Below are 21,454 nucleotides of genomic sequence, written 5' to 3'. Positions count from 1 at the left end.
AAACGAACTCTTCATGAAATTTTCATCCACAGTTCTTTTCACTTTCGCTTTCGATTTGAGTTGACTTCTTGGAGGTCACGTGGTCACGTGACTTTTAGCTTTTCCCCGATAACTTTCGGGTTTTCCCCGATTTTTCACAGCGCAGCCAGTGCAAAAAAAAAACTCAAAAAGGGAAAAAAGGACAACAATCATGGCGGATGATGTTTTGCCTGTTTCAGTTCCTCCTCCTGCGAAAGTTGCAGTGATGCAGCTTTGGAACGAGGTAGAGCCGACTCTCGAAAACTTATGTCGTCAAAATCTTAGTTTTTCTGTACATGGTGATAAATACATGAGAGGAATCAACAAAATCTGTGCGGCAATACATTCGAGGTATAAATAGCTTTAATATTTTTTTTTATCAGAAGAAACTTCCCCTCAATAGGGTATAACTACGGTTAGTGTAAGACGTAGGTCAAAGGTCACAGGTAACAAGTCACAGGTCACAGGTCATATCATCTCGTTTAACTCTTCAAATATTGAACAAGAATCAACGTTAATCAACGGAATCAATTAGTCGAACCAGTCGATCGAATGCATAAAACCAACCGAACGTACCGGGAGTTGGTCTAATATCGACATCCCTCTTCTAATTCCGACACCCTTCTTGAGTGTTAAGAAAAGTATGAAGGTCGGAATAGCTGATGGAGACTTCTTTTCTTTGTTTAGCGCTCAGAGAGGAAAAGATCTTTTGTCAATCAGTGATTCCGACCTTCCTATATCCTAATATTCCCATCTCTAATAAGGGTGTCAAAATTAGAGGAGGGATGTCGACATTAGACCAACTTACGGTAGTCAAATTAATCAAATCAATCGAATACATTAGTCAATCGAACACAATCGAATCAATCGAATCCAGGCACTAAATCGTGGTAGTAGTATTCGATTGGCATTCGATTGAGTTCGGCAATCGAATTTCAATCATTCGATTGCGTTCAATTGATTCGGCGTTCGATTCGTTCGATTGACATCGTCTGGTCATATACCAGGTCTCTTGCCCTTAAGGGAGTCTATGTCAAGTAAATGACAGTCAGGCACATCCTGGCAAATGAACAGGGTATTTTTCACTTGCGATTGGTGGCAAATGCAAGGGGTCGAAAACAAAAGTGATGTAATAGCACTGAATAGCCCACGCAATTGAACCGGGTTGGAAATATTTTGCTTCATTTCAAAGAACTGCATAGATGAAATTTTTTTTCCATGGGTCAATTTTGTCTTCGAAGATTGAAGAAACTTTTAACAAAAAAATAAAGTTCCCAGTTTCCTTCCTTTTTTCCCATTTTCAGTTTGAAGTTCATTTTTATTCATTTTCACGCTTTTAGCCTGAGACGTCCTATCTCATTTACACTGGGTGACGAATACCCCATGCAAATGCTCACCCTGTTCATTTGCCAGGATGTGGCTGACTGAATTAGGTTTCTTTTGTTGTCACTATAAAAAATCTGTATAATTAACGTGTTGTGACAAAATTCTTTTGCGCAATTTTAGGGCTTATATTTTGGGTACACCTCTCATACTAGCAACTCCAGAAGATTTTTCAAATTAAAAAAAAAGAAAGAAAATGAGGGGTCATAGGCCTCCAGAGGATAAGTGGTTGTAAAGATATTCAAATTTTAGTGTCAAAAATTTTACCCATTTGCCGTCTAGCCTGTGTCCACAGTGTTATATACCGCTGGAAAGCTAAGATCGCGGGCTTTCATTTAGTAAAAACCAGAACGCTTTAACATACATAGAAAAAAAGTTCGTAAGGGTTCAAAGTTCACGTAAAAATGAAACATTTGGTTTGACGTCAACGAAAGTTGCATGACTTCTGGAGTTGCTACCTATACGAAAAGGTACCTATATCTTCTTGCTCAGAATTTCCTAGCGATTCTACTGATATAACCGCATCGTGATCGCACCTTAAAATGGAAAGCTAGACAGTATAGACTTAAACTCGTAAATCAATATTACGGGATTTTGAGTACAGGCCAGTGTGGGAATAGAGTAGAAAGAAATACCATTTTTCTAGTTTTCTCTTTTTTTGCAAAAGTTCAAGAAATAAGATAAAAAGATGATGATTACTAATTGGGCTCAATCCTTGGCCGGCGCTAAAATGGTAGAACTCAGCTACGGCAGATCATTTCTAGGAAGTTGTTGGTATGTTTACAAGGTTCTTGATAGAATATGTTTTATTTGATTGTCAAATGGTGACAGTGCTATTATTAATTGTGACCCTCCAAACGATTTGGAGTACATTAAAAACGAGACTGGTCTTGGTGCGGTCGTGCTCATGCCGCTTTCTAACTGGTTAATTGTGCGTGTAAAAGTTTAAAAAAGTGGCCAGAAGACTGCACAGTACCGTATGGTTCGTGCGTACAAAACGCCGACTAAAGCGGACGATGGTGCGGTCCCCGCCGTTTGTTTATATTTCTTTCAGTTGTCGTAAGAATTTCAGCCTCGAGTTCAAGCAAGCAAAACAACAACTTGTTTCTGGACACACAAAAAGAACTTCCGATGTTCGATGTTCGATGCTCACATGTGAATTCTTGAGTTCAATTTTGTTTATTTTGCAGAACGTTATAAAATCGGCGAACAGTCATGTAAAAAACCATTTCGTAAAATGTATGCTGTTTATTCTGATTTCTCGTTTGCCAGCAAACGTTTCAAACGGCAAAATGTCCGCACCATGACCGCACTGAATACCACACTGAATACCGCACTTATTCAAATGGTGCTCTTTAGATCGGGTGTGTTTGAATGGATTTTTAGAAAAGATTTTTGGATGATTTCTGTCCAATACAAAGCTATCATTTTACCGCACGGTAAATCGTTTTGCCGCTTGTTTGCCGCACATTTTATGGATCTGTCCGCATCAAGACCGGTCTTATTTTTAATGTACTCCAAATCGCTTGGGGGTCACAATTTTGATATTTGTGAGAACACTTTAGAGTTTTGATTCCCAAGAATCTGTTATCAATTTTGTTACATCTGAATTCTGACCTTGTACTGATATTCTAATCACCAAAGTAGTATGACAGAATTAGATGAGGGCTATCGACATTAGAATAATTTGCAGTATATTACTCAATAGTCCTTCAGGTGATTGCAACACTCCATCAACTATAGACTAAAAACCTATCAGGATTAAAAAGTACCTATTATCCATAGCGTCAGCCTGGGTTTAGGTCCCAGGCAAAAATTAGGCCCCCCCTGAATTTTAAGTCCCCCCAAAGATTTATGAATTTTTCGTTAGCCCCCAGGACTTTTGACCCTAGACACTTTCAAAAAATTGATCCAGTAAAAAAATTTTTTCCAATGTAAATTGCGTTCAGTTCTAAGTTTAAGATCAATCATTTTGCACACTTTCTACAAAAATTTGCGCCGCAGACGAAAATTTTTCAGATTCATGAGCTTCAATTTGAGTAATTGAAGCCAACTATTAAGCTGAATTATTTTAGCCCCCACGTTAAGTGATGAGATTTCAGCTCCCCCAAGTACATAGGTCCCCCCAAAAAAGTGGTGTACTTCCAGACCCCTCCTCTTTTGGGAAAAATTTAGGGTGTTACCCCCCAACCAGCAGGGGGGGGGGGTGACGCTATGTTATCCCTTTCTCTTACAAACAATACTTTGGCAAAACTATTCCCCATGCAATGTTTATATCGAAAACTGTAACAAAACGAAAGTGGTCTCATCCACTTCATATTTCAAATCAAAAGATTGACCTAAACCCCTGATTCATTCATAGTGGTAAGATGCTTATTTTTATTGACATGTAGCACTAGCTCTTTCTTTCGTAAATTTCTCGACCCGCTGCGTCTCGGTAATCTTTATATTCCTCAGATGGAGCTGCCGACCAATTATTTTGTCATGGATAAATTCTTTGTCCTCAATTTTTGTTTCTTCTTCAGTTTCATCTGTCGATTCATCAATCCCATGAAAAATTAGGTTGCGTGCTGTAGATCGAATCAGCTGCTCCTCCTGCTTTTCTTTTCGAATCGCATCTCCAATGTTTTTCTCGATGTGTTTGGATGTGATTTTAGCGTAGCTCATTGGTGGTCTGTTCTCTTCTTTCTTTTCGATGATGCTTTCAATCTTCTTTTCAAGCGTGGTTATTCTGGTGTCGATAGTTTCTTTCATTTCGTTGACCATAACATTGACGTCTTGTGCTTTCAAATGGTTTATTTCTTCGTCTTGCCTTTTCATTCACAGGCTTTGACTTCGTTTTTGAATCCTTTAATTTTTTATCTTTCATTTGAATTATACCTTTCCATTTCCTGTGGTGCGATTTTGGTACAGTTTTGACACTGGAAACTTCTTGATTTGTATGACAAGCTTATCTGGATCTGGTAAAGTAGCAGTTCTGTACGAAGATAATGGACTAAATGGTGGCACTTCCTGCATTGTAGGGTATCTTTTAGTGCGTTTTCTTCATTTATGATGCACTTTGACGGGCTGCAAAAGTCGTTTATTGATGGTGATTTTTGATTATTTTCTTGAATTTTTTCCGCCATCTTTGTGCATCTTTCAGACCAGTTCAGACGACAACCGTTCAGTTTTGTATTTGACGTCAGTCAGTTTGCTCTTGTTTGCTCTCTTAATTAAGTCACAAATATTATTATATATTTCTCTTTTGACAATGAGATGGAAAATTCATCAAAAAAGAGTTGCTTTAGCTGGAAGGGTCATTTTAATACTTCAAGTTTCGATTATGACAAAATATCCAAAAATGCTTAAGTCAAGCAATAGTCCTTTCTTTATATATACAAAGCAACAAAGCATATTTGGATGTGAATTCAGAAATCACTTTTTATAACACTGCATAGCACCATGTCATTATTTTGAAAATGCTTGCTTTTAATTTTTAAGGGGGTGGTTACACGTACTGTTTCACTTCGGGTAGCCGAAGTGAAGTGAAGTGAAAACACTTCGGTCTATTCACAAACCTCACATGTTGTATACACGGGTGAAGTATAATGAACCGGAGTAATTTCACTTCGGTCAAAAAGACAGGCATGAAATTTCACTCCGGTGTGAAAACTCTGTGTATCTCAAAATATTTGAGTAGAGACCGAAGTGAAAGCTTATTTTGCAACTTGATGTATGATTCTACAAAAGGAAGAGAGCTGATATTTTTCATTATCGTAAAATCATACATCAAACTGCTTAATTGGATTTTGACCCGAAGTGAGGGCGAAGTGAAAAATGACCGAAGTGAAGTGAAGTGAAACGTGTGTATAACATGAAAATTTTTCACACCGGAGTGGACGTGTAACCACCCCCTAATTTTCAGATTTCAGGACATTCATAAAAGCCTACTTTTTCAGCCCCCCCTTAAAATGCAATTTTGCCCTTAAAGAACATTTCCCCCTTAAATTGAACAAAAATTACCAGTACCCCTTGTTAGAATGTCCCCCCTTTAAATGAAAAAAAAGAGGAGTCCCCCCTCAGATTTTTATCTTTAGAGTTTGACAATTAACAAAGTACAAAGATTGGTTTGATATCAATGCCATCAACATTATATTGGGTACATAATGATACCCAACTAAATAAAATTCAATTAAAAGAAATCATTGGAAATAAACTGGATCCTATAATCAAACAAGAAGCCCGTTGGGCGTGAAGGCCCAGCAAAAGTGAAATTTTTGCGCGTGATTTTCGCGAATTTCGGAATTTCTAAAAATTCCAAAAAATGTTTAACAAGATTTCAAATTTCCCCCAGGAAAGGGATGGCCAAAGGATTTAAAATTTTTACTGCGTCAACAAAACACAATGAAAAATAAGTCAACAAGGATAATTCTCCCTTTCTTCATTTCTTAGAACAGGGAAACGTAGCATCATGGAAAAAGTTCCAATCTTGTTCAAATTTACACATGAGCTGCATTTTAGTCTCCATTGCCATACACGTTTTTTTTTATAAGAACAAACTATATAAGAACATAAGGCTTCGAGGCCCAAAAATTTAAGAACATTCTAAGAACATTCTAAGGCTTTGGAGACTTAAAAACATGCATTTTCTTAAGAAATTACATCAAAATGCTCAAAAAATGCTGAAAATAAGAACTTTTTAAGAACTTTTTAAGAACATTTTTAGGCTTCAAATCCAAAAAACTAAGAACATCCGAAGACTTCGAAAATTTTCGACGTTCTTATAAAAAAAACGTGTAATCCATTAATAATCGGTATTTGAAATAATTCTGTGTTGCGAGTTTGAAAAATCAAACCACCAATTCGTTAAACGAGACAGATCTAGAAACAACCATTTTCACATGTAGCATCATGGAAAAACTTCCAATCTTGTTCAAATTTACACAAGAGCTTCATTTTAGTTTCCATTGCCATAATCCATTAATAATCGGTATATATATTTGAAATAATTCTGTGTTGCGAGTTTAAAAAATCAAACCACCAATTCTTTAAACGAGACTGATCTAGAAACAACCATTTTCACACGTAGCATCATGGAAAAAGTCCCAATCTTGTTCAAATTTACACATGAGCTGCATTTTAGTCTCCATTGCCATATTCCATTTTAAATCGGTATATATTTGAAATAATTCTGTGTCGTGTTTGAAAAATCAAGCCACCAATCGTTAAACGAGACAGATCCAGAAATTACCATTTTCACACGTACATCATGGAAAAAGTTCCAATCTTGTTCCAATTTACACATTAACTCCATTTTAGTGTCCATTAAAAAAGTTCCAGAATCAGTTTACTTGAAATAATTCTGTGTCGAGTACGTTGTCGAGTTTGAAAATCATGCCATGTCCCACTGTCACTGTACTGACTGTTGTTTAACAGCGACAGATCCAGAACAAACAGTGTGTCTTATTTAAATTTACACATTTCAGTTTATTTATTTCTATATTAGAAGCCATTATTTCCTAAAAAATAAAGTCTTTTTGAAAACAAGAAACTTAAAATGACAGTGATTTAAGGTAGAATTTTCAGCCCTAAAGCTTTATGAGAACTTGAGCAAAACTATAAGAATTGACAGAATGTTGAAAAAGGTCTACAAAGAAAAATCACTAAAAGGTTTCTTTGGTTTGAAAGTCTCTAAAGCAAAGAAAATGTTCGAGAAAGTATGAATCAACACGAATCAATTTCCTCGCTTCGACCGCCATCTTGTTTTGTTTTGAAAACATTTGTTGTTTAAGGAGCGCGAAATCAGAAAATATATCTTTTTTAGCCAGTACCCGACTTTAGCAAGCTTTTCCCTGTCCAGACGGCAAAAAGTGTGGTACTGGTATTAAGCGCCGTTTCTACTAAAACGGACAGACAGAAGGAAACACGGAAAAAAAATAGTGAGACTCTCATTAAAGGCCCACTCGCTAGCGCTGGGCCAATGATACAAATAAAACTTTTTATGAATAAAACCAAACAAAAGATGCAGTATCTGGTATAACAGTTGTGTTTTGCTCATATCTTAGGCCTTGTAAATTATCATTATTATTAGATTTGAACTGGGAATGTCTTCTGATTGTAGTCCTAGTTTAAGTTACCCTTCAGCAAACAATTTTTTACAAAAGAGAGGGAGGGAAGAGATATTGCAGATTCATGGGCCGGGGAGCCATTTTGAGTAGGGGGGCCAAGATTTTGGAAAAAAATGTTGCCCATCATGGTTTGGTGACAAAGAAAATTTTTCACCCTTTTTACACCCTCAAAACACCTTAAAGGGTTATCTTATTGGTCTTATTGGGGAGGATAATAGTTTTTATGGTTTGATTTGGCCTGCAAAAAAGTAGGCATGAGATTGTGAGCATGAGAACGGGAAAGAATATATTATTAGATAAAGAAAATGTTATTATCAATAAAACCAAAGACATGTGTAATTCGATCAACAATTTTCAAATTTTAGTCCTCCCCTTTTTTCTTGTTTTGATAGATTCTTGCAGCCCTTGATAAAGAATCCCCCCTTATTTTAAAAAAATTACAAAAATCCCCCCTTTTTTAGGGGGTGATTCCCTTTCCCCTTAGAACAATTGTTACATTTTGAATGCCCCCTCTCAGCACACTTAGCTGATTAGCTGATTAGCTGATTAGCTTAAAGTGATTTAAGTACCCTTAAGAATTAACTTGGGCGTATATTTTGTTAATTGGTCCAGATTGGTCAACTTTTTTTTTTAATTTTCTTTTAGACGTGGAATCCTCATCAATGACATTGAAGAGAATGACGAAAAATATTATGCAAAGATCTTTTTCATGCTGGCACATCTCATTGTTAATCACACGAAAGAATGTAAGGCCTTTTGCTTTTGCTGCTCGAGATTAGCAATTAGAATTAGTTATTTTGTTGAGAACTTTATAAAAGTACTCAAGCAAATGATACTAGAAAAAGGTTTTTGACACAATATGTTGATTTGACTATATTTCATTACCTTTCCACATTTGATTGAAAAAGCTTAATTATGATGTATAAAGTCTGAAACTGAAGATTTAGGACTTATAAATGATAATAGATTTTGTAAGAAAAATCCAAAATAGGACTGCTGTTGACTATTATTGCAAATTTCAATCCATATTTTATACTGATTGTTATTTTTGTACCAATTTATTGTCACTTGAAGGTTTCTAGAACTAAAAAAAAAAAAATGTATATGCAACTGTATCTAGTTTGGCTGCATATTTCTTCTTCAGTACTCAATGCGCTGAAATTGTTTTTGTTACTTATACCTTAAGGGAAGAAATTTTTGCGAGAAGAAATTTTCGTGGAAGAAATTTTCGCGGAATTTAATTTCGCGAATTTGGGCGTAATTCGCGAAATTAAATTCCGCGAAACACACCAAAATTGTTAAATCGCGAAATTAAATTCCGCGAAATTCGATTTTTTTTCTTCTTCTTTTATTTTGTTGTTTTTGACCAGGCATTACCAAAAAAGATGGACACAATTGATTTTTAAGCATTATAAAGTGTATTTTTTATCAAATATAAACAACTCCGTGATGCTTAAAAGTTAATCTAAGTTGATAAATTCTTCTCAATCGCGAAATTAAATTCCGTGAAACTTTTAAAATCGCCTCATTCGCGAAATTAAATTCTGCGAAATTTGCCATTTTGAAACTCTGATTCGCGAAATTTTCTTCCCTTAAGGTAGTTTTTTCCATTGTCTATTTTACTGTGTTAAATTTAATTTTTTAATAATTTCTTTTATAACTGTCTTTATCACCACCAGTTCATTTATTTTTTAGTTTCAAGCAAAATATATCAAGTGAAAAGGTGTATCAAAGTTATTGTCAACTTCTTTTTGCATCATATGCGCAAAAACTCACAGCACATTGCTTTATCTCAGGTAAGGTATTACATATGCTTCCTTTAAATAATATTTTAAGACTTAAAATTCTTTGGCAGTGGTATTTAGTGTAGTGATTATTGTGGTATTGACTCGTGTCATCTTCGCAAGGATTCCATTCTCACTTAGTGATGTGATTCATGCTTGTTTGAGTAAAGTTGCTGAGATATGCTGGTGCTGTTTTTGTCGCAAGCGCATGGTCAAGGGCGTATGACATGAGCAATGAATTAATACATAATAGGCAACTATCCCATGAATGGGCACCTGCTTCCTTCCTTCTTTCCTTCCGTAAGAGAGAAAGTTCTATTTTGGTTGATCTAAAGTTGTTATTGAAACAAGAATTTTATTTTGTATTTTGATCATATGCGATTCATAAGGTCAAAAATGGACCTATTAGATTAAAGTCATTCAAACACAATGTGATGCATAGTTAAAAAGAAATAATGATTAAAACTGTCAACTTTTAATTGCTAAATCGGCTAAATTGCTTTTTTGCAAGGTTGCAAATTACATGGTCAAAAAATTGATAAAGATAAAATTAATGAGAGATGCTCCTTTTTTCTTAGATGATTACTTCAAACATTCTGAAAATAATTTCTTTCATTTAGCATGAATGCCTTAACGTGATTGTCAGTTTGTACAATCTAAAGCAATTTTATGGTGACGCTTTGGTAACAAAGGTTTCAGACGAGAAAGTTGAATTACCACCAAAATTCAATGAAGAGATGATTTTAAGTATTATGGACAAGACCAATATGGAGCATCTTTATGAATCCGTTGATAAAAAGGAAAAGTTTTCACCGTTCAAAAGGTTTGAAAATGTTTTTTTTTTCTATAAAGGAGTGACTTTAGTGGTATATAAGCTTGAAACAAATAGTTAAAACCAATGAGCAGCAATTTAGCTGTGCTCTGCTTTGATTTAACTTCCTCAAAGATTTTTGCTTTGCAATTTTTTTCTTACCGACTCTACCAGTTCACTCTGACTCACTTTGCCTTTGTGTAATCAGCCTCGAAATGTCAAGTTTACTTTTGTTTCAACAGTCAAGAATCAGAAGGTGAAAATCGTGGTGCTGAAGCACTTATAAAGAAAGCTGTGCTTGCAAGCTTTTATGAGGATGAAGCTGGGATGTTTTGTCTGCAAGTTGCTTGTAAATCTAATGTTCTGATTGATACTCAACAGAAGTTTAAGAACATTTTTGAAGCCACCGAATTCAAAGAAATCCAAATGAATTGTCAAAGGTTTGTTTATTCATTTCTGTATCAGTTTGCTATCAGCAAACCTTAATTGCCTTCTAAATGTCTTTTCTTCAATTTGGCTGTCTGCATTCTCTTTTTATTTGCAATTTGCTATTTCAAATCAGTGACTCAAAGCTGCTGTCTTTAATTTACCTGTTGCCCTAAGCATCTTCTTCTCATTTTTTTAATTTAATTTTAACATTAAGTGTATTCTACAATCAGTGTCAAAATAATAATTGGCAATTTTGGGTATTTTAACGTTTTTTAGAATTTAAAACTCGGGCGGGAATTGCAATTTTAGTACTTCCATATTGTGTTAGAGGATTTTTCGATTTGGGAGGAGTTAAGTGGCTTTCAGGCTATGTTCTCATTAGATTTTATCATTAGTTTTTTCTGAATTTTTGCTCAAAGATGCGTATTAACAATGCCAAAAACATGGTTGAGTCAGATTCAAAAAAAAAAAATTTTTTCCGGCAGAAATGTGCCGGAAATCGCCATTTTTCTGAGTTTTCATTGGATTTTTTCCTTATATTTCTATGTTTTTCACACAAAAACATTATTGATAACAATGCTCACCATCAAGCATGATTCAAATGTCAATAAAACTGAGTTTTGAAGCCGGAACTATTTAAAAGTCACCGGAACAACTATTTTCGCCGGAAAGACAGTATTTTTTCTCGAGCTGTTCTTTATGTTTTTTTATGAAATTTTGCACAATTATGCAAAATGACAATACCTAAAGTCTATTCACGATAAGTGTGCACTCTTTTTTCATTTACTTATAACTTTTGAAGGAATTCTTCAATCTTTATAAATTTGGTATCATTGGAGAGATATTTGTGAGAGGAACAATTTGAATTAAAAAAATGTTCAAAAGAATTCTAAAAATGAAGATGAAAATGAAGAAGAAAAAAATGAAGATCTGGTAGAAAAGTGCTATAACTTTCATTTTCACTGGAGAGATTCTTTGATCTTTGGAGGTCATCACTGTGAAGAAATTTCACTAAAATATTTATTCAATACAAAGTTATGATACAAAGTTAATAAGTGATTGACCCAAAAAACAGCAGAAAACAGCAGAAAACAGCGTTTTTAGACGTCAATTACAGTAGCTTATAACTTTGTTTGATATCTTTTGACTGAATAATTATTTTTGAGAATTTTTTTTCACAGTGATGACGTTTGATAATCAAGGTTTCACTTCAGTGAAAATGATAGTTATAGCACTTTTCTACAAGATCTTCATTTTTTTCTCTGCATTTTCATCTTCATTTTTAGAATTATTCTAAAGATTTTTTTATTTCAAATTGTTCCACTCACAAATATCTCTCCAATGATACCAAATTTATAAAGATTGAAGAATTCCTTCAAAAGTTATAGGTAAAAGAAAAAAGAGTGCACACTTATCGTGAATAGACTTTAAAATATTTTTTTCCGGCCGAAAATGCCGGAAATATGCTGGAAAAACAGTTTTTTTGGCATTTTCTTGAGATTTTATCATTAGTTTTTTCTGATTTTTTGCAGAAAGATGCGTATTCGCAATGCTCAAAACATGGCAGAGTTTGATTTTTGAGAAAAAAAATTTTCCCAGTTAAAAATGCCAGAAATCGCCGTTTTCGCAGATTTTACCTAACTCAAGATATCAATCCTTAAAAACAGTGTTTTTCAGTGTTTTTCTGCCAGAAACAGCTGTTTTGTCCAGTTTTTGCGCTTTTGGAAGCTCAATATCTCGAGTTAGGTACTGAAATCACCTATACTCGCAATATATCTTAATTTTTTGAGAGCTTTCCAAAAATATACAACAGGTCTCCGTTTTCTAAAGCTAAAATTTTCTTTAATTTCACCCTATGATTTTTGCCTGAGACCATCGTATTTGTCCGAAAATCACACCAAAGTGTCCGAAAAAAAATTGGCACCCAAGTTAATTTGATTCCCCTACCCCTTAGCTTTCCAAAAATGTATAACAAGTGCTTTGACTAAAAAAATCGAGCGATTTTACAAATTTCCCCCTACTATTCCCTCTCCCCCCATCAACAATCAATGATGAATTTATTGTGTTATACATTTTCGCTAAACGCTATATTTTCTGACTGATTTTTTTCATTTTTCTCCTGGCATTGCTATCTAACTTTCATCATCAGGTAGGTCCATTCAGCAACTAGCTTGTTTACCTAGATGCAGCATACTTTTCAGACATCTAGCCCTTCAGGTTTTATAAATCTATGAGTGTACTACTTTTAATTTTTTTAGTGTTAAAATGTTATCAGATGAGTTAGCGATGGTCAAAGGACTTTTATCCATGCCTGTTCTATCACCATACAAAGTTGGTTCTGTTGATATCCTTGTCAACCTATTGAAGTTATCAATTCATACAGCTATTTTTATCGCATCTGGCCTCTACACTATTCATGAAACAGAAGAGGTTTTATCTTTCACTGATAACCTAAATGCAGAAGAATTTTGTCGAAAACATGGTTTGCGCAGTACAGAAGAAAGTGTAAGAGTATTTTATCTTTAAAAAACTAGCAACAATCATCATTTTTCATCAATTGATATGTGTTTTCTTTATTCGTTTTTTTTTATTTGTTGGTTGCAGAAGTCAACATATTTTTGCCCCCTTTTATAATCGTGCTGAGTTGAGTCAAACTGAGTAAAACTTGTGTTTGGAACTTTTCTTTCAAACACACAAAAAGGTATAATTTACAAATGGAGCTATAAGTTTCACTATTAATTAAACTGAAAATTTTGTTGCTTTGTAGCATTACTTTATTTCGTGCTTTTTGGGTACAAATGTCAGGGTATTTTCAAGTAGTTTTCCTCACAACCGTTGTTTTATCTGAAAAATTAAGTTTCAATGCTGGGGTATTAAATGTCACCCACCATGGTCCATGGTTGGCTGACAAAGGAAATTTTTTTCTTTAAATGTTCTGAATAGGTGTTTTCACGCATTTTAGCCTAAAACTTGATTATGAAAAAAAGCTTTTATTTTTAATGTTATTTTATTGGCCTATTTGAGTTTTACTTTTCTTTACCTCTCGTAATTTATTTTCAGTTGTCAATTCTAGATGAAATTCTACTTTTGGTATCCAAAGTAGTGCGCATCTCCCCCTTCACTGGTCAAAATATTCAGGTTTACGCAACTATGACAATCACAAAATCGCTATCTAAATTGATTGAGCTAAGTTCAAAAGATGTTTTTCATGAAAGAAGTTGGAAATGGTAAATGGTTTTTCCTTTGTATAGGTCATTAAGACTTTTAAACTAATCGATAAGTTGTTTTTAATTTTGTTTGGCTTTTGATTTCAAAATTACCAGAACCATATTCAATTGACAGGTTTGATGGAATCAGTATTATGATTGTGACTATGGTTTCACGTGTTATGTCAGTTCTGTCGCAACTTTCCGAAGAAATCCAAGAATACCAAGCTTTCCTTGATGAAGACCTTAAAGCTGTATCAGATGGTCCGTTAGACTTGATGAAAAGTTATACACCACTTGCAAGATACATCATGATTCTTAAGCACATCAATATTCCAAACTTGTGTTTGGAACTTTTCTTTCAAACACACAAAAAGGTATAATTTACAAATGGAGCTAAAAGTTTCACTATTAATTAAACTGAAAATTTTGTTGCTTTGTAGCATTACTTTATTTCGTGCTTTTTGGGTACAAAGGTCAGAGTATTTTCAAGTAGTTTTCCTCACAACCGTTGTTTTATCTGAAAAATTAAGTTTCAATGCTGGGGTATTAAATGTCACCCACCATGGTCCATGGTTGGATGACAAAGGGAATTTTTTTCCTTTAAATGTTCTGAATAGGTGTTTTCAAGCATTTTAGCCTAAAACTTGATTATGAAAAAAAAGCTTTTATTTTTAATGTTTTGAAGAATTATAATGTTTTGATCCTTGTTATAATGTATTGATGCTTGTTGATCCTTTATCCTTTATCTTTATCTTTACCTTGTTGGCTTTCCTTCAAGTTTTTGTACCGTCATTCCTCTTTGCATTTAATGTTCACATTTTTTTCTTCACAAAATTGAGTTTGAAAACACAATTTTAAATTGTATTTTTACCACCGAATAACGGCAAGTAAAAAAAGTACTTGAAGAATTTGCTGAATGTTCCTAGCGTATTTTTTTCTGAAAATTGAATGTTCCTTGAAAGTAGCGAGAAAAAAGCTGCATGTTTTATAAAGTCTGAATCTTAACCTTTCAAAGCCGCTAACTTTTTTGAAAAAGCCAAAAAGTTCATCATTTTTTTCTGGAAATTTATTTTTTCAAAGGCAATTTCTAGACCAGGACAAACGATTAAGATATCAACTTTGGTATCATTGGAAAGCTCTTTCTCTCAGCTACAAAAAATAGCAGATTTTTTTTGTCTGAATCTCAAGTGGTCAGGAGTTAGGACCAAAAGACTGTGTATCGGTAAAATGACCTTTTCAAAACGTATATATACGTGTTTCGCCTCCTAAGGGTTAAAGTTCTTTGCAAAAAAAAAAGAAAAAAGAAATGATTTCATTGTTCCTCTTTATCTCTCAAATAAAAATGCATCTTTTTGAGTTATGTGTGCTGCACGTTTTCTCTGAATCCGCCATAAAAAGCTTCTGGGCTAAAACCGTTGGACTTTTTTCTTGTTGCACAAGCATTTAGAAAAAAACAAGCTTCATAAAAATGGCAAGAGAAATCTTTAGGAAGAGGTAATAGACATAAAAACCAACTTTCTTTTTAGGGTTTTGAAATAATGAATATACCAGAAAGTAAACCAGAATCTCAAGCAACCAATGAATCCTCTAGCAATGAAACCTCTGCAGAGAGCAAAACTGCAGAGAATACTGGAAGTAAGTATCTCAATTTCATCAATGGTGATTAGTTTAGTCTAAAGGGCTTAAACTCAGACATCGTGACATTAGTGACATGAAAAATATGGTTTTGACGAATCAACAGTTCGAAAAGAGCTAAAAACACTACATGGTCAGTTGAGATAAAGAACTAAATTAGTTGCAACAAATATTTTCACTTGATCGACCAACGATTCTTTTTCTAGATGATTCACCCAACGAGGAAGGTACTATACTTGGCAATTTGTTTTCTCAATCAATGTCTGTGGAAGAAAAAATGACGATTGAAGAGACTGGCCAAAAGGAACATATCGCAGAAGATGCTTTTAAACAATCTGGTGAAATTGTGAGTTTTAGAAGTTTAGTGATTTCCGTGAATTTTTGTATTTTCACCACATCAGCTCCCTTCTTTATTTTGTCCTTCTACAAATTTACTGATCAGCACACTTCATTCTTTGTTTCAGTTCTTGTTATTGGCAAGCAGTCTTTTGGAGTTCATGCACAAAGTTTTCCCTGTTGCTGCAATGGTTGGTTTCAAGAAGCAAATCACTACTTCTTTGACCGAAGAGAAGCTGACTAATTTGGCAAAGATTCTTGTTGAATCTCAAAGGGATGAAATTTTGAAATGTTTGACAATGTTGTTGAGCTTGTTTGTTGTGGATGGCTATTTCGACACCACGTCTCAATTAGTAAGCTTATGATTTGTACTTTTTCAAATCCGATTTCTGGTAAAAAGTTTTTTTTGATGGTAATTTACGTAAATCGAAGTGAGCCCCGGGAGGTACACTGAAATGAAAGATGCCTAAATGTTGTTGAAATGTTTTTGATTGTTGTCAGATTGCGATTTTTTTTAGTTTTTAGTTTACAGTATTTACAATGTATTTTTTATACATTATGTACAAGTATTTTAGAAAGGCGACATGGTATAGAAATTGCATTTTGAATCAAGGACCTGCTGACGACCTTTGCACATTGATATTTTTGTTCTTCTTAGGATGCCATGTTAATGCCATTGCAAATGTCCTCGTCTCAAAGCTGTATGAAGTGGCCATTGCGAGTAAGACACGAAGTGCTTGTGGTCTTCACACGAGTTTGTCTCAAACAGTTTACAGTGGAGGGGAAGAAAGCAAGCGAATACGCTTCTTATGCATTGACATCATTTCTGACATCGTTGAAAGAAGCTGCTGTTCATGATTCTGTCCCTTGTGAGTGTCTTATATCTGTTTTCAATGCCTAGTATGGTGTTACAGAGTGTAAACTTCAATCAACGTCTTCTGATCATCAACGCTGAAGATTCTAGATAAATCACAGCCAACATAACCTAAGAAAGTAATTGATGCCTCTGCTATTAATCTTTTGAATAAAGGTTATCATTATTAAACACTCTTATTATAGATCCAAGCGTTGAGTATTTGCAAGTGTTATTGCTGTGTTACAATTTACTCGATGAGAACTCAAGGATGGAAATTTTCGACCACTGCAAAAGTTTGTTTGTCTCACTGATCAATGGGAACACCAAGTCACCTATACAAACAAGTCGATTCTTAATGGTCTTCCATTATTTCATTTGTTCCACTTATGCAGCAGATGGCGCGTATTTAGCAAAACAGGTACCTTCATTTTTTCATACACATTGAAAGATTGTTGGTAGATATATCTCCATGGAATTAAATTTGTCCGAACAGGATTTTTCGTTTAATACAGTTCGTTTAAAACAGTTCGTTTAATAGTGCAAGTGTCTGCACTTTTTTGCTATTTTTATCTAACTTTAAATCGTTGGGAAGGTGACTTTAGCCATATGGCTTGTTTTTTTTGGATTTGATTTTTTATTAGGATTCTCCACTTGATAGCATAAAAAAGTACTCACTGATCGTGACAGACCAAACAGATGAAATATTCTTATCTTTATTTAGGTGCGTCAAAACGTGTTGGCGCAAGAGACACAATATTTGATACCTGGTTATTCCCACCATCAATCACATTACAACGAATCGGAAATCTTACAAAAAGCTTACGGAAATGAAGGGGATGCAGAGTGGGTGAACGATAAAAATCCGCTCTATTTTCAATTGACACCTGATTATAAAACAGTGGAACCAGAGGTTACTTTCTATCTTTTTTTCTCTGACACATTAAATTTTTATCTTTTTTTTACAAATCATGTTTGAAATCTATTTTAAGGATAAAGTCAACTCTGACTCATACGAACTTCTTTTTCACTTCCAGTCCATATTAAGGTAAAACCGCTTCATAAATTTCTCTGTGATTTTTTACTAATCAGTCCCCCTTCGCATTGGTGAGATACATTCCATTACTTCTGTAACCTTTTCTTACCACAGGTCATTGAGTATCTTGGTAAAGAGGGAGACAATTACCGAGAAATGTACACAGCTTGCTTGAAGTTCGTCTTTACAAGCCTACAAAAGTTGAGTGAGCAAGATGACATTTTTCAGATTATTTCTCACCGTCACGTTTTCTTCCACATTTGGAACTTCCCGCGACAACTGGCCGTCCCAGTCCACTACTTGATCAATATTGCAAACAACTTGTACTCAAATGTACGTTTAATTTGTTCAACCATTTTATTGACATTATCATTTTCTCATTTATCATTGCTATGCGGATCACTATCCGTCGTTGGTTTTATCGGGACCAAACATCTCGCATGGACGAGACTGAAATAATTTAAGAAAATCGATACTTTATCGATGACTTACCGAAGTCAAGTCTTTAACATCCCCTCAGTCAACATGTAGATGGGTCTGATTTTTAACGAAAGTAATGGACAACCTCTGTTTTACAAAAAAGGGTGATTGTTATGTTCATAATAATGATTTCAGTTGGTTGGTTGATCTGTACAGTAAATTTTTTTCTTCACTCAGGACCAAAGCATTGAAGATTTGTTCTATGTACTGTGGATGAGTAGCATTTTCGATGCTCAAACAATTGAAGATGTTGAGGGCGTTTTGAAGGTAATCAGGTTAATGTTTGTAATGATGCATGATGCGTGTCTTAACGATTATCTTAACTTCATCCGTTTTCTTTTTCTTTTTTTTTAATATTTTAGTTTTCGATTTCTCAAAATGTTTTAGATTGTTTATGATTCTGAACACCCTTGTAACGAAGAAAGCAAACAGAAAGTTATGGAAGCTATCAGGTTTTGCACTGATCCGTCATCCATCTTGAGCTTTGGTAAAAAGTTGATCGCCAAAATCTCTGGCGTGATTAGCAAAAAGGAAAGGAAAACACTTGCTGACTACATGACCATCGACGGAATGCTTTCTTTCTTCTGGCTACTTTTCAAAAAGTATGTCATTGATAAGAAGGATCACATGTATGACGTAGAAGTATTGAAGAATCTTGTCAATGAAATGGTGCAACTCTTCAACCTCGCAGTCATCGAGTCAAAGTATGTCCTTTCACTTAATAGTTTCCTCCTGTGTCAGTCACCCCAGAAATTTTAGACTGCCCGGTTGTCAAATTCCTCTGGAAATGAAAAATCCTTTTCCCACCCCTTTTCTGCCCCCCCCCCCCAGAAATGTTGAAATTTTTCTCCTCCCCCGCCTCTTTCACGACCTATATCCGGGCAAAGAATGTTTATGCACCTTTGACATTGTACAGTAAAATGTAGTTTTTTTTAAAATGTCACCACAAGAGAAAAAAGAATCGCTTTACTTGAATGTTGTTTAAAAGATATAAAGAATGTACTACCCCCTCCCTTTTGGAAAATGTTTTGAAAAAAATTCCCATTACTGAAACACACTAAACAAACTCCTATAGAATAGCCTGTATTTTTACCCGTAAGAAGGATTCCTTCTGTTTTGATTTACTATATGAATTTTAAGTACACCTTCCCCTTTTTGTTACCAAGGAAATTCATCGTCAGTTGGGCGCAAAATGGCGAGGAGACACTTGGTGACAAGGTGGACTTTTATATCGATGTCATTGGGGTAGACATCCCTGAACTAGCAGTTGGGATTGAGCTGACTGGTGGCTGCGCTGGTAATTATCCATTTTTCTGATTTATAGCTTAACGCAACTCTATCTCTCTTAATGATATAAGTACTATCGATTTTCGCTTTCGTTCAAGCTTGAGTTGGTTTAATAATATTTCAGGGTCGGTGTAAATTGACGCTTTGTCAGATTATTTTAACCCTCGGTGAATTTTAGTTTTACCAGAGAAATTCGTGGATGCGTTAGAAGGTTGGAAGAAATTGACGATCAGTAACATCGAATCTGTCACCACCACGCTCTACGAAAAATTGGAAGCCAACGGCAATCCTGAAAGCCTGAAACCAGCCAAAATGATCAGGTTGGCCATGGAAGCACTGTTAACTGGTCACACTGACATTTCCTCCTACGGTAAGCTTTACTGCATTGTGAAATTTATATCTTAACCGTAACTGCTCCAAAAAAAGGCTCGTAAAAACCAATCGAAGGAGTTAATGATACGTTGATTTGCTTTAAATTGCCACCTAACTTTAAACATTCATTTTATTTATATTTTTTAATTCCATTTCTTTCAAAGAACCTCCCTTCATGATGGTTGGTGCATCATTGAAAAAGTTTTCCCATACGGTGACAGTCATGTGCAAAGATTTGATGACATGGATACCTGCAAACTTTATCAAAGATTTTGGAGATTTGAGAGCTCAGTGGAGCAGCCTCTTCAATACTTTCCTCTCTGACCGAGTGCTTGGTCACCTGAAGAGTGAAATGACTGCTATTCTGAGTGCGCTTTGCAATGAAGAGTCAAATGAAAATGCAGAAACGACCAGCTTTGATTCGCATTTTTACACCATGCTTGCTGTAATCAATAAATGGTTTATGAAAGAAATCCAATCATCGTAAGAACCACATTGCCACACTTTCTCCTTTCCATTTGCGATATGCCTTCATCTAAAGAATATTATTATTGATAAATATTAAGCTTAAATATCTTAAAACTTCAACTTCCTTTTTCCAATAGAAATACCGAAGATGTCATTCTTGTGAGCTGGTTGGAATTTCTCAGCAATCTGGTTGACCATTCTAAAACATTGAATATTTTTTTGAACTTCTTTAATGATCACCCTGAGTTTATCTTACAAATCTTCAAGTCCGTGGAAGGCTGTGAAGTTGTCAAGAAGCAATACTCTTCAGTTTATATCAAGTTCTTCACAAAGATACTGAGCCTTGGTAAGTATTTTAAAAAGTTTAAATTGATCAAACTCCCCAAAGAGGAAGAAATACACGTTAGAATTATATCTAAACCTACGTTACTTGTCTTTCAGGAGAGAAAATCTCAGGAACCAACCTACAAAAATCTTTGGCGAATCTCTTCAACGAGGACAAAGGCTTCTTTCAAAAATGGTTTCTATTCATCGTACAGACAAACACGGCTGACGAGTTTCTGATCATCAAGTTGCTCATTCTCAATGGCATTGACAATGGGTAAAACGAATGGCCCCTATTACTTCGAATAAACTCCCTTTCTCTTAAACGACCCCCTTTTTAAACGCCCTATCGCTTAATAAATGCTCCTCCTTATAAAGAAAGATTACGAGAAACACCTCCCTTCAATAAACGCCTGCCTTGTAGGAATGACGTTTGTTTGAAACGAGAAGCTGTAAAAAAGTGTCATGTTAAAAAAAATTAGATGTGTGCCAAAAATGTTTATTTGAAGGGGGTTCTAAAACCCAAACAATTTAAAGGACGCTCGGGGCATCTATTTGAAGTGGTATAAAATGATATTTATCTACGGATGCATTACCACGACGTGTCCATGATGAGTTACAATTTTAACTTGCTTTCTTATTTTCGGAAGATATTGACCTTGTCACAATAGTTCTAATTGATTTGGGATACCAGGTCTGCTATCCAAAAAGACATTTAAGCTCTAGCACGTAGAAACTTCTGCATTTAATTTTGGCAAAAATCCTTGTTCAATAAACAGAAACGCTTAAAAATACTTTTATTAAAAAAAGTTTAAAAAATGGCCACAATAAGGTCAGTAAACTATAGGCGATCATTTCACATTCTTCTACGAGAATTTTCATATATAATAATTTAGATATTATTCTTGATTATTATTAT

The 21,454-nt window shown here is 34.7% G+C and overlaps 2 protein-coding genes across 2 annotated transcripts in view; one reads left to right on the top strand and one right to left on the bottom strand.

Annotated features, from left to right (window-relative positions):
* LOC136810403 (uncharacterized) overlaps positions 1-21,454 on the bottom strand; it is a 277,730-nt gene that overhangs the window by 5,296 nt on the left and 250,980 nt on the right. The window lies entirely within an intron of this gene.
* The window catches only part of LOC136810400 (E3 ubiquitin-protein ligase UBR4-like), a 57,272-nt gene continuing 35,960 nt past the window's right edge, over positions 143-21,454 (top strand). Inside the window, exons 1-22 of the mRNA XM_067066963.1 lie at positions 143-369; positions 8,157-8,257; positions 9,207-9,307; positions 9,916-10,118; positions 10,349-10,546; positions 12,794-13,040; positions 13,596-13,762; positions 13,878-14,118; positions 15,271-15,379; positions 15,586-15,725; positions 15,844-16,068; positions 16,374-16,584; positions 16,775-16,989; positions 17,293-17,481; positions 17,719-17,937; positions 18,262-18,351; positions 18,472-18,788; positions 19,251-19,381; positions 19,550-19,741; positions 19,908-20,226; positions 20,349-20,557; positions 20,653-20,812. Of these exons, the coding sequence (XP_066923064.1) occupies positions 191-369; positions 8,157-8,257; positions 9,207-9,307; positions 9,916-10,118; positions 10,349-10,546; positions 12,794-13,040; positions 13,596-13,762; positions 13,878-14,118; positions 15,271-15,379; positions 15,586-15,725; positions 15,844-16,068; positions 16,374-16,584; positions 16,775-16,989; positions 17,293-17,481; positions 17,719-17,937; positions 18,262-18,351; positions 18,472-18,788; positions 19,251-19,381; positions 19,550-19,741; positions 19,908-20,226; positions 20,349-20,557; positions 20,653-20,812 (4,163 nt within the window). The 5' untranslated portion in view covers positions 143-190. The remainder of the gene's footprint in view (positions 370-8,156; positions 8,258-9,206; positions 9,308-9,915; positions 10,119-10,348; positions 10,547-12,793; positions 13,041-13,595; positions 13,763-13,877; positions 14,119-15,270; positions 15,380-15,585; positions 15,726-15,843; positions 16,069-16,373; positions 16,585-16,774; positions 16,990-17,292; positions 17,482-17,718; positions 17,938-18,261; positions 18,352-18,471; positions 18,789-19,250; positions 19,382-19,549; positions 19,742-19,907; positions 20,227-20,348; positions 20,558-20,652; positions 20,813-21,454) is intronic.

The sequence above is a fragment of the Clytia hemisphaerica genome, unplaced genomic scaffold (assembly GCF_902728285.1).
Source record: "Clytia hemisphaerica strain Z4C2 unplaced genomic scaffold, Clytia hemisphaerica genome assembly, whole genome shotgun sequence".
Taxonomy (NCBI): domain Eukaryota; kingdom Metazoa; phylum Cnidaria; class Hydrozoa; order Leptothecata; family Clytiidae; genus Clytia; species Clytia hemisphaerica.
The sequence above is the reverse complement of the archived record's forward strand: the minus strand, read 5'-3'. Positions and strand labels throughout refer to the sequence as shown.